The 16,278-nt window shown below is 50.2% G+C and overlaps 5 protein-coding genes across 5 annotated transcripts; 2 read left to right on the forward strand and 3 right to left on the reverse strand.

Annotated features, from left to right (window-relative positions):
- Positions 1 to 133: 133 nt before the first annotated feature.
- HO133_002734 (uncharacterized protein) lies at positions 134 to 3,770 on the forward strand (the record flags this gene model as incomplete). Its single annotated transcript, XM_037293659.1, has 8 exons — positions 134 to 389; positions 444 to 1,136; positions 1,192 to 1,337; positions 1,386 to 2,138; positions 2,190 to 2,423; positions 2,477 to 3,086; positions 3,135 to 3,696; positions 3,746 to 3,770. The coding sequence occupies 8 exons, from the start codon at positions 134 to 136 to the stop codon at positions 3,768 to 3,770; spliced, it is 3,279 nt and encodes a 1,092-aa protein (XP_037150488.1).
- A 1,141-nt stretch (positions 3,771 to 4,911) lies between these two features.
- On the forward strand, positions 4,912 to 7,303 carry HO133_002735 (uncharacterized protein; the record flags this gene model as incomplete). The annotated part of the gene is made up of 5 exons (XM_037293660.1): positions 4,912 to 5,198; positions 5,263 to 5,464; positions 5,524 to 5,725; positions 5,779 to 6,525; positions 6,579 to 7,303. The coding sequence occupies 5 exons, from the start codon at positions 4,912 to 4,914 to the stop codon at positions 7,301 to 7,303; spliced, it is 2,163 nt and encodes a 720-aa protein (XP_037150489.1).
- Positions 7,304 to 8,290: 987 nt separating this feature from the next.
- On the reverse strand, positions 8,291 to 10,768 carry HO133_002736 (uncharacterized protein; the record flags this gene model as incomplete). Its single annotated transcript, XM_037293661.1, has 2 exons — positions 8,291 to 9,688; positions 10,730 to 10,768. 2 exons carry the CDS (start codon positions 10,766 to 10,768, stop codon positions 8,291 to 8,293), a joined length of 1,437 nt encoding a protein of 478 aa, XP_037150490.1.
- Positions 10,769 to 10,993: 225 nt separating this feature from the next.
- Positions 10,994 to 11,563, reverse strand: HO133_002737 (uncharacterized protein; the record flags this gene model as incomplete). Its single annotated transcript, XM_037293662.1, has 2 exons — positions 10,994 to 11,230; positions 11,303 to 11,563. The coding sequence occupies 2 exons, from the start codon at positions 11,561 to 11,563 to the stop codon at positions 10,994 to 10,996; spliced, it is 498 nt and encodes a 165-aa protein (XP_037150491.1).
- A 1,138-nt stretch (positions 11,564 to 12,701) lies between these two features.
- HO133_002738 (uncharacterized protein) lies at positions 12,702 to 13,415 on the reverse strand (the record flags this gene model as incomplete). Its single annotated transcript, XM_037293663.1, has 1 exon — positions 12,702 to 13,415. The coding sequence occupies one exon, from the start codon at positions 13,413 to 13,415 to the stop codon at positions 12,702 to 12,704; it is 714 nt and encodes a 237-aa protein (XP_037150492.1).
- Positions 13,416 to 16,278: the final 2,863 nt, after the last annotated feature.

Genomic DNA, 16,278 nt, shown 5'->3' on the forward strand with positions numbered 1-16,278 from the left:
CAGTCATTTGCTTGCTCACATCGCCATGCATCTGCACGTATCACGCCTTATGTCGTGAACCTGTTGGAATCTGTTGGGATCCAAGAGACCCCGGAACGTGGGGCGCTCGTAGGACTCTCAGAGAACGTTGGAAATGCCAGGCAATCAGTCGATTGGTAGTGGCAGGAACAGGAGTGGATCACAATTTGCTCGAATCCGTGGACAAGAACCTATGCCCTCCAGTGCGGACGGCAGTGACCATGAAGGCACGGACGAAATTGAGGACCGTGCCAGTGGGTTCTTTCGCCAACGAAACGAGTCTTCTCCCTCAAGGATGTCCTTTTCCTCTTCTTTGAACCAGAAAACACCCGCCAGATCGTATTTTCAACACTCTTTCCAAGACTCCCATGGTGCGCTCCAAACCATTCAGACTCTACCAAGTGTAGCGTACTAAATGTCGACAGCTCCGTTCAATGTCACAAGAAATGCCTCGCAAGGTGTACGAGAGGATACTGCAGAACTCGCGTCGTGGGCTCTGTCCTACATTGCCTCGAACCGCAGCGAGCATTCCCCCTCACGACATCACACTCCCTCTACAGCACAGCACCACTCTCACCTAAGCAGTCAGTTAGACCAAGATGATCTAATCCGTCATGATTCAAATACTTCTTCCCGTCCAGAGGCTATCCAAGAGGTCTCCGAGCCCACATCTCCCAAAAGCTCGCATTCGTCACAAAAATCACAGTGCCACTCAGCTTTGACTGAGTTGATAAGAAACTCTCCTCCAACCGAAGAAGACAGCCACGGGACAGACGAAGACGAATCCCCTTCTACTGCAGGCGTGCACCCAGTCACTGTTCGGGAGGGAATCATCTCACAACCGAGTGAGCGGACAACACTACTGGGTAAGAGAACCGCTTATGGTTCAATTAAAGATCTTGAGGGTCAGCTGGTAGCTAAACCTGAGCCGACAAATCAGATAAGAGCCGTCTTGCAACGATCCAGAGAACAGAGCACTCGTATCTTCAGAGTTGCCTCCAACCCTAAGTCATGGGATCGGCAGCATGTATTGGAGTATGGGTTTCGCCAACCAGCTAGCTTTGTGCCTCCTGTGATACTTGGACTGCTACTTAACATCCTTGATGCTCTGTCTTACGGTGAGTCAAGAAAAATTGAGTACCTGTCAGAGCAAGTCGCTGATTTTTGGGTCAGGCATGATCTTATTCCCTCTCGGCAATGCTACTTTCACGGGTCTCGGACCCGAGGGAATCTCAATGTTCTATGTCAGCTGCATTGTTTCGCAGCTAACATATTCTCTCGGCGGTAGCATCTTCAAAGGAGGGATAGGCTCCGAAATGGTAGAACCCGCTCAGACTTCAGAGGATACAGTGCTAACAAATTTCAAGATCGAAGTTGTCCCTTTCTTTCATAAGATGGCATTCACCATTCTCGCAAAGGTGGGCGAGGGCGAAGACAAAAAGGCCGCTGTGCTCGCCACTACGATTGCTGCTTACGCCATGAGTTCCGTACTCACAGGGGCGGTTTTCTACATCATGGGATTATGCAAGCTTGGGTCCCTGATCGGTTTTTTCCCTCGACACATTCTGATCGGATGCATTGGTGGTGTTGGATGGTTTCTGGTTGCGACAGGATTGGAGGTTTCTGCGAGGCTTGACGGCAACTTGGAGTACAACATACCGACCCTGCAAAAGCTCTTCCGGTCTGATACCGTGGCTCTTTGGATCATACCTTTGATCCTGGCTATCGTCCTTCAAAACGCGAAACGATGGATGAAGCATCCCTTGACAGACGCTACATTTTTCTTGTCCATCATTGCAGTGTTCTATTTCTACGTTGCCGCCATTGAAGAACTCACTATACCCGAACTACGCAACAGAGGGTGGATATTTGCTGCACCAGACGCTGGGAAACCTTTCTATTCTTTCTACGAGCTCTACAATTGGAGACTAACGGACTGGAGGGCCATTTTATCATCGGTGCCTGCAATGCTTGCATTGACCTTTTTCGGGGTCCTCCATGTTCCCATCAACATTCCAGCTTTAGGTCTGTCGACTGGAGAGGACAACGTCGACGTTGACCGTGAGCTCCGAGCACATGGCATATCGAACGCCCTGTCGGGATTTTGCGGGAGTATCCAGGTACTTCTTTCTTGGTTGTGCGGCTGAAGCACTTCGCTGACTACAGAACAGAATTATCTCGTATACACGAACTCAGTGCTGTTTATGAGAAGTGGAGGGGACAGTCGAATTGCTGGTGTGATGTTGGCCGCTGCAACCTTTGGTATACTTGTCATCGGACCAATCATCATCGGCTTTATTCCGATCATGGTCGTTGGCGCACTCATATTCTATTTGGGACTGGATCTAATGAAGGAAGCCCTGGTAGACACATGGGGCAAAGTGCACCGCCTCGAATATCTTACCGTACGTTGCCTTCCACTTTACTATGGTGAATCACTCGAGCTTACCATTTACAGATCCTTATTATCGTCGTTACTATGGGAGCCTATGACTTTGTCGTCGGTATTCTTGTGGGCATCGTATTGGCCTGTGTCAGCTTTGTCCTCCAAACATCCCAAGTATCTGCCATCCGTGGGAAGCTCTACGGAGGCGTGGCAAATTCGACAGTTCGGAGACATCCAATTCAGCAGCGTTTCCTGCTTGAAGCTGGCAAACAAGTTCACGTTATGAAGCTTGCAGGCTATCTGTTTTTCGGTACCATTGTGGGCGTTGAGAAGCAGATCCGGGAACTGCTGCGGGAAGAGTCTTTTCGAAAACAACCAATCCGCTTCCTTGTACTCGATCTATACAACGTGGACGGCGTCGACTTCTCGGCCGGAGAAGCCTTTAAGCGGACTAACAGGCTACTCATTCAACAGGGAGTTCAATTGGTCATGTGCGGTCTCGAGATGAAGAGCGATGTTGGCAAGAGCCTCCGTAATGTAGGACTCTTTGACGATGATGACGGCGTCTACTACTCTAGGAGTCTCAATTCGGCGCTGGAGTACTGCGAGAATGAGCTTTTGAAGGCGTTCTATCATCAGCAGGATCTCGAGGTAGAGACAGAGTCGACTCCTGCTTTCCTGGGTAAGCCTGCTCTAAAGCTGCTGAGTGAATCTACTAATGCCTGCACAGAAGTGCCGAAGCCAGAGCAGACCAGTATACCATCTTCGGATACTATCTTCAACTCCCCACGAAGGCATCATCTGCACCAGGTAGCCACAGCGACTCTCAGCGAACAGAACCCTGCACCACCTCAAAGATGGCAGGACTATCACCAACCTCTACAGCTCATTCTGCAGACCTTTTCGACCGTCTCCAATAAGCATGAAGATTTCTGGTACAAGACGGCGTCGTTTTTCGTACGCAAGGAGTATGCCGCTGGAACCGTGCTCTACAATCCCGGCGATCGGCCCAATGGCTTCTACCTGCTGGAAAGGGGCATGCTCAAAGCGAAGTACGACTTTCCCCAAGGCAAATACTCAGAGCTCATTGTGGCTGGCACGACTTGTGGAGAGCTTCCCTTTTTCTCAGCTACCGAGAGGACATCGACGACTTACGCAGAGAGGAATTGCGTCACGTGGATGCTGGACGATGATCAATGGAGGAAGATGCAGGATCAGCACTCGGACATCTCACAGGAGTTGCTGAAGATAACCCTCAAACTTACAAGCGAGAGAATGGACGCCATTACCAAGTAAGTTCCGAACATCTAATTCGATCAACATTTTGCTCACCTTTTTCAGGTACATGCTGCTCACGAGTGGATGAAATCTGCTGTATGATAGCCCGTCAAAGGCAAACGCACCTGAGGTTTTGGGGTAGGGGTGTCCATGGGTCAGGGTCGATCTTTCGCATAGCGCCAGGAGTTTTAGGAAGGCTAAAATCCCGAGTGGATAGTTCGAGACGCAGGAAGGCAAGGCCATATGTGAAAGTCTTGTGAGAGGAACGTGACGAACGGATCCTGTTTTGATGGGTTACCAGCGTTTGTGCATGGATGTTTCGCAGACTAGTCTGCAAAAGTCTGGATGTAGATAGATAAGGCTATCGGGAATTTGTGTACATTATCATTGGCTGTGGAGATCGAGATGAAAAAAGAAGTGTCTGTCTGTAAAGTGAAAGTCGAGATAGCGGACGTTGCGGGTCACACAACCTGCCAGTCCACTCACTCGTTGGAGGAGTTGAGCACATGGCCACATGCCTACTGACCTGCAGAGTGACAATGCGCCTCATGCTTGTCAGCGAGGGCGGCGGTCATGCGACCAAGGTCTCTTTTCACCATATGTTCGCAGATAAAATATGCTTGGACCATTTCTGGGACAGAGTGGATAGATAGGGTTCCGTAGATATGGGCAATTGTATTAATATCCTTTTATGACTTGCAGAGTTATCCCCGACATTAATTCTCACTTTTGATACTTTTACAGTACAGTATCCTCTGTTTCAAAGCAGCAGTGCTCGCCGAATCAAACTGCAAGGAGACCTCGAGACTTTGACCTTGGCATCGGCTATGATACTAGCGTACCCGAGATTACCTTAAGGTAGGTACTTTACTACTCCCATTTCCCGCTAGTTAAAAGCAAGCAATCTTAGCGCCTTCGCGTCTCCAAATAAAAAAATCCAAACCCAAAAAGCTTTCGAGACAATCTCCCTTCTCCCTTCATTTGGCACACTTCAACTCCAACTTCTCAACATTTTCTTCACCTCCATTGACTCTGCATCAACTTGTCCTCCTTCTTTTCATTCTCTATTCACTGATTTAGTGTCCTAGAGATACCTATACCCTACACAAAACAAAAGCTTTGCCTTTGTTGATAAATCCATCAACGAGTCAATCGCACAACCACACTGAACCCTTAACCATCCAACTTGACACCTTTTCACATCAGACAAGAACATCAAATATACAACCATGTCTGCAGCTACTGAGCAGCATTTGGCAGGGCAAGTGCCCATCACTGCAACTGCGTCCCAAGCTACCAGTGACCCCATTCGAGATCAAAACACCTCGGACTTGTCCCCTGAGTCCCGACCAGAATTAGGGATGAATGGAGTGACCGATGGTGCCACGGCCGCTGCTCCTACTGCCCCTAATGTCAGCAATGTGACCAAGGAGGAGAAGGTTGGAAAGGGGGAGGTCATGGTCGAGTCTCACCCAATCAATGAGGGCGTTCTGAACTACAAAGGTCCTGGCCTCAAGTAAGCCTTATTCGCTCTCGCCAAGGTTTGATGCATATCTAACATGGCGCCTTCCTTCGCTTAGGGGTCTCATCTTCTCCAAAAAGTACTTCTGGCTCAGCGATGCACCCTTGGAACATGGACACCTCTCTGGATACCTCAGCAACGAGAAGTCAAAGGACATCGCACATCCCAACGCTGCACATGCCAGCCAAACGGGTAAAGGTCTTCTCTTCTACGCTAAGCGCGCTGAGGATAAGGGTCATCCCCAAGGCATGTTCAATCTGGTCAGTATCCTACCTACCCGTTCAAGGATTAGCCTACTGACGTGGTCTGTACACCCTAGGCCGATGTTACCGACGTGGTAAAGGGCAACTTCAACGACTTTGGATTCAGTCTCAATGGCCACAAGCACAATTTCCAAGCCATCAATAAGTCAGAGAAGGATGCCTGGTTGGTGACAATCGAGACCAAGGCAGCTGAAGCCAAGACTGCACGTGAAGGCATCGTTGGCAGCTCTGGCTACAAGAGTCAGCTTGAGAAATACGGCATGTTGGCTCATTAGGATAGCTTGCACGATGCGCATGCTGATATATCATAGGTGCTGGTGCCGCTGCCACCACTGGTACTTCTCGCTCTCGATCTCGAGGAATGATGGCTAGCAAATCCCGCGAACGTAGGACCAAAGACACTACGACCCACACCACTCCTGAGGCAGCCGCCGCTGCGTTCGACACAACGCCTGAGACAGCGACCGGCATCACCACCGGCGACGCTCCCAACCCTGTCGCGGACTCGACCACTGGTACGACCTCTGGCACGACTACAGGCGCTGCTAACGGTGCGACCACCGGCGAACACGTCGGTGAGGCCGCTGCTGGTGGTGCTGCTGTGGGTGCTGTTGCTGGCGCAGCCGCGGCTCGAAATGGCTCTACCTCCGAGGAAGAGAAATCCAAGGCGGCAAAGAAGAACCGCTCTCAATCTCGCAACAACAAACGTTCCAGTATATTCGGAGGCCTCCTAGGCAAAAAGGAGGACAAGAACCTAGATAAAGAGGAAAAGAAGGAAGACAAGGCCGAAGACAAGGCCATTAAGAGGGAGATCAAGAGAGAAGACAAAGCCGACATGAAGGAGCTCAAGAAGGAGGAGAAGGCCGAGAAGAAGGAAGACAAAGCCATTCAAAAAGAGGATAAAGCTGTCGCGAAGGAGATCAAGCACGAAGACAAGGCCGAGAAAATGGCTGAGAAGCAGGAATTGAAGGAAGAGGCCAAGGAGGATAGGCGCGTTGAGAAGGAGGCCAAGCAACAGGGTGTTGCTAAGACTGGCGACTTTGACGCCGTTGCTGTTGGTTAGTAACCCGATATCTTCCCCTTCCACTGTATTCAGTCTAACTTCTCATAGCATCTCGTGTTATTGGGGAGCCTGTCGTTCCTGCTGAAGAAGCCGCCACTGGTGTCGGTGCCTCAGGCGTGGCACCGGTCGCTGGTGCAGAATCTACCGTTGCCGAGACCACCCCAGCCTCCTCCACTCGGGAGACTGCACCAAAGCCAAACAAGAGAAACTCAATCTTCGGTAGTATCTTTGGCAAGAAGGATGCTGCAACCCCCGCTTCAACGGAGGTCCCATCAGCTGTTCCGGCGAAGGACGAGCAGTCTACTTTGTCATCCACCGCACCGCAACTTGACAGCCCTGTGACCTCGCCCACTGCTGAGACCACCGCAGCCACCACAGAAACCCCTGCTACAGCCGCTGAAGCAACCACACCAGCGGCCGCTACCTCTCCTATCTCTCCTACCGATAAGCGTCGCACCTCTTTCTTCGGCAACCTCGGGACGAAGAAGGAGCGGAGGACTGGGGGCACATCCGACAACGAATTGACTGACGGCGAGGGCAAGAAGCAATCCTCCAGTGGATTTGGTGGGCTCCTCCGAAAAGCAAGCCGTGCTCAAAAGGGTTCCTCCCCAGCAGCCAGCAAGGATGCCGCCAACGTTCCGCTCCCGACGGACACCCCAGCCGATGCGACCAACGCCGGTGAGACCCTCGCCGAGAAGCCAGCAATGACCGAAGGCGAGATCGGAAACATGACTGGAACCCACGAGCAGACTCCGGTTTCAGCTGCCGCCTAAAAGTGGATGTCCCGATGAGAGTACAGAAAAATGGTCAATACCCCTGGACATCAGCGATTTCATTTGCATAATACCCTCCCTCATCGCGTTGGTTCCTTCGTCTCCACCAGCCACACCTGATTGGTACACCCCCTCTTTCCGTCGTGTGTGTCCGACGTGGAGGATAGCGGATTGATACCTGGTCTTTGCTTTGTTGTCGTTGTCGTTGTCGTTGTTACTCGCTCAAATACCCACTCCTCCTCCCCTTGTTGTACCGATACCCCGCGTCAGCTTCTCTTATCGGAGACAGCGCGCTCGGCCATTAGGGCAAACATGATCGTGCAAGATGGCATGTAATACTTAATAGAGAGTCCGCTTTCTGCCTTTTACTTCTCGAGCTGATATCGACTCGTTGACCCGACGCACTACGGTTTTGATCAAGGGCTCGGCAAGGTGGTTGGCACACCCACAGACTTTGATCTCAGGTGCCGTTGGTCTGTCGGTGGTATGGGGGTTCCTGAATCACTACGACTTGTCACTACTTCTGACAGCTTGCCTGTGTAGATGATCTTTAGGAGTCGCACAGTAGCCGTACCGTTGCACGTTTCAAGCAAGTGCGACTGTCGAAAGGGAAGACTTGTTTTTTTCGCATTTTCTATCTGTCTGTGATGGTGCGTAAAGCACAGGTAAAAGAGATGGTGAAGACGCAATCATAGCCACGAGTACAATCCGTCACCAGAAGGATCAGGAGACATCAGAACCGGCCGTCGTGGGAGAACAAAGGACACCTCCATCCATATACTGTAAACAGCCGCAATCGCATGCATGAATCAATGAATAAGAAAACCCCTTTTCCTCTCTCTCCTGGTAATCCTCGGCCGACAGCGTCATCGCTCCAGTCCCAATGGAGCTCATACTGCCGATCTCTTAATTGTGGTATCTCAACCCCAATACACCATGTTTATCACAAGTTTGAGCACATACACACTTCCTTTTCCTCGATAGCAGTCACTCGACATGTCCCATGCCGATGGCGATTTTCTTCCAGTAGTCGACATCTGCTTCCAACTGTGTGACCTGGCCGACTAATTGCTCTGTCCGCTCCACCCTCTTCTCCCGAGACTTCCGTGCCGCCATGGTATTTCGTGCTCGCTTCATTGCCACTGTGTCGTTGGGATCCTCGATGGTGATGGCCGGCAGGGGCTTGTCCCTTCGCTTTGGAGCGACGCCAGAGGTGAAAGAGTGGCGGCCTTGATGAGAGGATCGGGACGATGACTGACCGGGTGACGAGTCGTTGCGAGACATCTTCGGAGCGGTGTAGGTCGGCGAAGGGCTGGCACCCGCGAAATGAGAGACAGGACCGGTGTTTGTCTCTTCTTCGATTGGATCGAAGAGGGATGGCCACTTTTCAGGGTCGTCAGCGAACGACTCCTCTGCGTAAAGTGGCGAGGTCTCGGTGCTGTTGGCCATGTATGGAGAGTCGTAGGCGGAGGTGCCAGGGGTTGTTAGATCGGTAAAAGCACCTGAAGGAGGCGCAGACATAGAGTCGACCATGAGATCTTTGGGTGACACGGTCTGTAGGTTTGACGTCTGCGCCGGCGCCGGATCGTTGATTGGTTCGAAGTGTGTCCCGAAGTCTAGGGAGCCATCGAAGAGAATATTGTCCGAATCCGGCGCCGCAGTGAAATCGGCGTTGGTGAAGTCAAACATGTTGTCAGAGGGGACGTCTGAAAGGTCAATGATTAGCTCTGGCTCTGAACTGGAAGAGGCCTCCGGAGAAGAGGTACCTTCAAAGTTGTGGGAGAGAGCCATAGTAGACAGATTTTGCTGATGAATGTTCCCAGTGCTATTCGAGAAAAGGGGAACTGGAGGCCGCGTTCGAGGAGACTGTTGGTGCAAGCCAGTCGTCGAAGAAGGAGCCGAGTTTGCGTAAAAGCGCAGTTGTTGACCGGTAGGACTATTGAATTGCTGCATAGACGGAGACGAAGATAGAGACCTAGTGCCTTGGATGATGCCGCTCACTCGTAGATTCTGAACAGGAGATACAGAAGGTGAAAATTGCTGAGTAGAGTTACGTCGAGGTTGATATTGTTGCTGACCGTTGTAGGTCTGGCCAAGGTGCTGATTAGGGACCGTACGAGGCGTCGCCGGAACGAAGTCGGTGTTCCTGCGAGTCGTCGAAGGGGTGTGGGCGGTTGGGGTGGATGGGAAGAGCACAAAGTCCGAGTCCTGGTCTGAGAAGCTGATGGTATTGGTTGCTGGCGTGGGAAGCCGCGGTGATTGGGGTTGAGAAAGCCATTTCTGTGGAGTATCCGTGACGAACGACTGGTGGTCGTGTAGGGGAATGGTTGCTGTGAAGCGAGAACCTGTGCGAATGCGAGAAGCAGACGGTAGATTCAGATATTCCTGGGTAGGAAGATCTGAGGGATTGAGGGGAGTGGAGTTGGTGGGGTGTGTAAGTTGAAACAATGTTGCTATCCTGTCTGTTGAGGAGATAGAAGAGAGAGATGGGATATATGTGTTCAGTTACAAGGCAGCCATATCAAATGGATGTCTTGTCAGGTATGTGGTGTGAGATGGTGAAGAAGAAGAAGAAGGATGTAAGAAGGAAGAAGAAAAGATCAGGCAGAAGTGGGGGGACTTCCAGGCATTTAACAATTTACGAGTCGACTGGCAGTGCCAAGGGAGGCCGCTAAGTCCGCAAGCGCACTTTCTTTTTTTCACCCACTTTTTGGTCACTAAGGTAAAATTCCAAAAGTTGTGTGCGCTACGCACTCTGACTCATAATCTCAAATTTCATCCATGCTCTCCTAGTCTCACACTAAATTCCAGAGCGGAGGATAGATGCAAAATTGATAGGAGGGATAAGCGAAAAGGGGGTAAGGAGGTAGAGCCGGTTGGAAGGCGCAGTTTGAGAGACGGGAAGAGGGATGAGATTGAGAGGTAACCGGTTCAGAGACGAGGCTTTCTTTATAGATCTACCGTAAATACCTTACTTAACCCTACAGCAAGGCGCCGGTGACAGATATAAGGTAGGTACTTCTAAGTCTTGCCTCGTATATAAATACCGTATACTTCAATGATGTAGAGTACTTGGAGAGAAGATGTTGATATTGTAATGGGGGTTCGTGGAGTCGCACTTGGCAAAGGCCCGGACTCTCCGTGCGCAATCTGCTCAAATCACTCATCACTCCTCATTCCTTCTGTCCAATCACTGCAACTTGCTGACATTGACTTTAGGAATTCTGACTCACAGTCACAGCTTTATTAATCGTTCGCAGCGCTTCAACTCTCACCGCATTTCTGCCTCCTCCTGCAGCTGCAGCAGAAACCAAGTTTCACAACCGGGTCCAATGACCATCCCTGTCAGGCTGACTCGGACAATCTGTCCCCCCCAAGTGGCGCTTATACATTTCAAGATTAGCGCTGACATCTCACGCAACTAACCTTGATAGGCAGCTCTGGCAGTAGAGCAGCTGAATTCATAATGACCTCTTCTGCTTGTATAGATACCTGTTCTCTCCTAGTTCAACTCCCTCGCTCCTCTTCACGTACAGCCCTTCGGATATGTCAAGAGCATCGACGTATTCATTGAATCCACTTCCATCACTTCAACTCCTTTTCATACCAAACCCAACTAAGTCAGCATTCACATCAATCAAAGGTCGACCCACCATACTCGGAACCGGGAGCTTAGCCACAACAAGCGCTTCATTCCACGATTTGCATCCATTTTGACAGGGAATCTGCCTCTTCGTAGTCCTCGTCCGTCGTTGGAGTGTGCTGTTCATCGTCGCTCGAAGAAACTTGTTGTGCTGGGTCGGTCCGGGAGGTTGGTTGCGCAGAGAGGGTCTTGGAATCTAGTTGTCTGGGAGCGGTCGATGAGCCAGACTGTGCAGGATTGTTCGGAGAAAGTGTTTTCGTCTGGCGCAGAGCATTATCTAGACTCTAAGGTTCAGTTTCGTGGCGTACTTCTCGACAAGAGTGAAGGGGATCAATACATTGATCCATTGGTCCTACCCAGAATCTCCGCTCGTACTTCAAATGGAAAGGGGTTTGGTCGTCCCAGTGTACTGTAGCGAGATGTCTATCACCTCCTTCGAGTTTGCTCAAGCATGGCACAGCCATGAAATCCCCGTCGGCTCCCACATCGATCAAGTCAAAGGACCCAAACCCCCACAGTCTTCCAACCTGCTTGTAGTTGTACACAGGAACCAAGCCTGCCATGGGCACCACCTGCAGATAATGAGTGCCTAGATCAAAATACACGACCTCCAACATAATGATCGAGAGGGGCCTCAATTTTCGATGAGGGCCAGTAGTGGTTTCAAGGAACACGTTGCTCTAGAATGTTAGGATGATGCAGCTTGTACTCGCTAGGAGAAAAGCGTATTTAAAAAACGAGATACCATCTCTGGAGGGCGATTCATCTTTTGTATTCCCAAGCTGATGTCATACGAAATTAGCCGGTGCAAGAATTCTCGTGGTCAAGGGATGCCTTCATACGAACAAGTCTTCAGAGCTGGAGACAGCCAACGGTAGGCTACTATGTACTAAGACTCCAGGGCTGCCCATGGTCACGATAAGTTGCGAAAATTCGACGATAAGTGTCTGGCATGAAACAGTGAGACACTCATATACTGATGTTGCCTCGCGATCGTTGTGCCGAAACAATGTCCGCAAGAGCACCAACACACCGATTGTCAGGAAAAGTCGCAGTTTTCCCTATTCGAATTTCACACACTATAGGATAGAATGACCCAAAGAACCTGTCTTGTAGAGTAAACCGGATTTCGGCTCGAGGTTCACTTTCAATATTGCCAGGGCGTTTTTTTGGCACTTGAAGGACAGCAATGTGCTCCCGGTTCGGTCGGGGAGAAAGAATGCCAAGAAAAGTGGCAGGCCGGACATGCGTCGAAGTCGACAGTGCAGAGGTCAGATGGAAAAGGACACCAATCTCAGCATGCGCCGCAGGTTGTACTTGAATCGGCGCCCGAAGAGCAAGGCAAAGCTCAAAGATGAAGTATTATAATACAGGTACACCTGAGACTTATCTTGGATAGACAGGCATAAATGGTAAGGCCCCAAGTTTGCAACGTTTTATAGATTACGCCTGCCTGCTTCGAAGGTTGTTTTGGGGGAAATGTCTTCGAAGCCTTCAGAGACTCCCTCAGCTTCTTCGCTCGAGAGCAAATCGACAGTAAACAGAAAGGGGATCAACTCGCGAAGAGTCTCATTCAAGCGTTGCCTTTCTGCTCCCACTTCGTCGCCCAACTTTGTCGATTACTGCCATTCAGCTTGTTGAATTCTAACAAAAACGAAGACTCACCTTGTGCTTCTTCATTTTTTTCATTTGCGTAAACCAGGCGACAGAGAAGAGCCCTTTCTTATACGGAACAAGAGAATGCATCTAAGCAGCTCACGTCCTCGCTTCCTTCAACAGCTCTGTGACAGTAATTATGCGATATCCTTTACGCCGAATTTCGGGAAGTACCTTTCGTAGCATGGGAGCCGTCCAGCTCCTCCTGTCATGGCAGACGATGATCCCTCCAGGTCGTAACATGCTTATTATATGTCTTGCATTGATACGCCAAAAAGGAACCTGCGGATCGTGTGGGTAAATGCTGCCGAGGACCAGCCGGTAGCCCAATCTACCCAGCATCTTGCGCATTCTTTCGCTAAAGAATCCTGAACCTGGTCGGAAGTATTTGGGAGGATGTTCTGCGTCAATGGTGGTGTATGCCTCGTGGAGTATTCCTTCAACGGAATGAATCTGGTCGACGAGGGTGGCATCGCTCAAGGATCGCGAAGGCTCATCGTACATCGCATGATTCCCCAGCTCATTTCCATTGCGTATGAGATCTTGTAGGGTTTCCTCCTGCCCTGCGACTTGCGATCCGATAATGAAGAACGTTGCTGTTGCACCATTTGACTTAAGAATCTGCATTATTTCGTTGGTGTATTCGGATGGCCCGTCGTCAATTGTGAGTGCAATGACCTTTGAAGACGTCGAAACGCGCCAGAGGACATCCGGCCACCGCCATTGGAAATAGCGTACTAGATACGCCGGGGGCTTGTATATCAAGTAGAAGGGCGCGATCAAGATGCATACGACACTCAAAAGGGTGAGCATTGTCGCGATCCTTGAGCGTCGAGCTCTCCTACGTATCTTGGAGGGCCATCGGAGGAGAGAGGAGACACGAAACATGGAAGAATCAGCGTTTCCTCGTTCAAGTTTGAAGGGAAGAGCAGGTAGGTCTATATGTCGAGCTCGCGCATGACGGAAATGTCAATCGACCTGCTGTTGTTGGAGGTATTTAGTTCGTATCAGGTTCGATTCCTAATGGCGCTGGTACAATGGTGTTGCGGTGCTTCTTATTTTCTCCTGCGTGCGCTATGCCAAGACCCTCAGCCCTACCATGAACAGGAAGGTCAAGAATCCTTCCGTCTGAACTTCGAAGCCCGCCATAAAATTCACAAACACAACCCACCAAAACCCTCGAGCAACTTCCACAAATCATCCACGATGGACTGGATCTTGTAGGCGTTTCACAAAATGTGTGATCGCCAGTATGGATTTAGCCTCAATGGAACCAAAAGTTAATTTTGATAATTTTCGGTCAACGAACAGTGCATAAGGGCAATGCAGCAAGAACAACGGCCAGAGAAGGTGGTGTGAACACTATTCTCGCAAGGGAGGTGGAATAAAGGATGTGGCTTGCAACATGGTCTCTGCGAACTTCGGCATACATCTCGTTGCTCTCTGTTATCGAGAGGAGGCTACGGCCAGTTGAGCCTCCATGTTAGCTACTCTACAAATTCTTGCCTCCCACCAAAACTAGGCACGTTAGAAGCATATAATTCCATGTTCCCAGATACTCTACCTTTTGTAAGTCATTTCCAAAATTTTGGAGGTAAGGAGCTAAGAGACATTTCTTAGTAGCCATCTACAATATCCTCCCAGCCCTCCAAATCCACACTCACCTCATTCTTCTAACATCACCTTCCCCACCATCTCTGTGTAACTTCTGTTTCTTCCATCGGACTTGTGCCCGTGGGTGTTATCTGTTCAGGAGAGACAAAGGGTACAAGCCCTTGGTCACTGTGGAACGCCTTTTGGTTGGGGAAGACATGTCCAGCGCGAAAGGCAGCGGAACCAAGACAGGGAGCGTGATGGCTGAGACTGCCGGGTCAATCGAAAGTGATTCCAAGAAGCTTGAGCCTGGAGTAGTGAAGATGCTGGTAGGGTTGGTGGTTGCCACTGGTGTGATTGGGGCTTTGGTCCTGTTGAGCTGAACCATTCATGAATTGGAGCAATTCTAAGGCTACGTATTCCCAGCGGACGAACCATTCGAGGCTCTCGAATCAAAAAGCCCTGAATGCAATGCCTGTCCATTCAAATTTGCCTCCTTGACTTTTCCTTCAAAGCTGTGAACGCCATATCATTGCAGAGTCAATCCCAGATTTTGACCAGTACCATTATTACACAACGACCATACCATGACACAAGCCTGGTGACCTAGACTTGGGCGTGCCTCATCTATTCAGCGACAACAAGGCAGGCAGTCTAGCCAAGACTCTTGTCTCGGCCTGAATCTCCAAGCTTCGATTTATCCTGAGCGCTTGTGAGCGAGCGGTCCGTTATCAAGATGCCTGCATACCTCGCGTATCGCTATCTTCAATTGCCTCTCCTTTTCCAATCCTGAGTCCAGTCTTCCACGTACTGTTTTCTAGATTCGTCCCGGCTGAGCCCGGCATCTTGCCTGGCCCACAAGGACGCGTTATACTGTTCAACGTTTTGGATATTGTCACGAGTCCGACCCGCTATTTGTGGGGTGGTCGGACCGTCGGTATGTTGGGAATGATTACCCTGAACGTTGGATGTGGATTCCCTGCGACCTCACTTAATGATCGAAGCGCCTAGTTAGGGTGGAGGGCAACAGGGGACGAAACTCACGGCATCGTTACGCGGCGGTGGACTGTATGTGGAGTGTGTTATGTGGGCGGAAGCAGGCCAAATAATCATCGAATGCCTAGCTTTCCTCGAAGAGCGAGTCCTCAAATTGGTTTTGACGGCTGGAAACATCCAGGAAGTCTTCATATATCTATACACAGTTTCCTCGCCAGAGGCAGCAGACCTCTTTGATCCCGGCCATGAACAGATACCTGATCATGTTTCATAGATGCACCTTGCCCTCAAACACTACCACATCACTCTTGCAGCAGTATCGAGACACCAGCTGAGCGTTGGCGACGGAAGCATTGAAAGCCAGAGTGGAGTCTGTGAGATGTTTCACGGTTATCGAGATGGAACACGGATTTGAAGCAATGGAACAGCAACCCCCCCCCCCGGAGCTGAAGATCGTTAGCATCGAAGTTGCTCAAAGTGAACGAAGGCTCCGCGATCGACGCATTGCAGCCATGATGAAGACGCCCTCTTACCCTGAGAGAGACCATGTGGCCGAAAATCATTACTGTTAACGACTGTGCAGCCGTGAAACAGGTATGGATAGGATTCATCACTGCTGTACAGCTTGAACACACATTACTTCAGGTCGCTAGAAAGGCCAATGATTCGCGCCTTTGAAGTCACAGATTCGCGCCATCATTCCTTCTCTGCGGAGCAACCTCAATGTTATACTAAGCCTTTTCTTCTTACAGAAATGTCACCGACGCGCTCTGCTAGGATCATTGTACAGCGATCGAATGCCTATAGCACGGTATTTGCTAATCTCGCTAAGAAATTGGAACGTGCAATCGCAGCCTGGTAATTTCAGAGACGCATGATCTACGAGTTGTTTTAGATTGTATTACTTTCCTTCGCCGTACATCCCTATTTCGCAATTCGCTCGTTTCTTTTCTCTTCCAGTAACCGAAAGTAAGGCTGATGATTGAGGCCGTGACTAAGTTTGATCACAAAGCATTAGGCTGCCAATCGTGCTGCCGGTCGTTCTGCTAGACGGATGCCTGCTTTTGCCTCAAAGAACGAAGTTCGC

This window comes from Letharia lupina, assembly GCF_014066315.1.
Source record: "Letharia lupina isolate WasteWater1 chromosome Unknown contig_15, whole genome shotgun sequence".
NCBI lineage: Eukaryota > Fungi > Ascomycota > Lecanoromycetes > Lecanorales > Parmeliaceae > Letharia > Letharia lupina.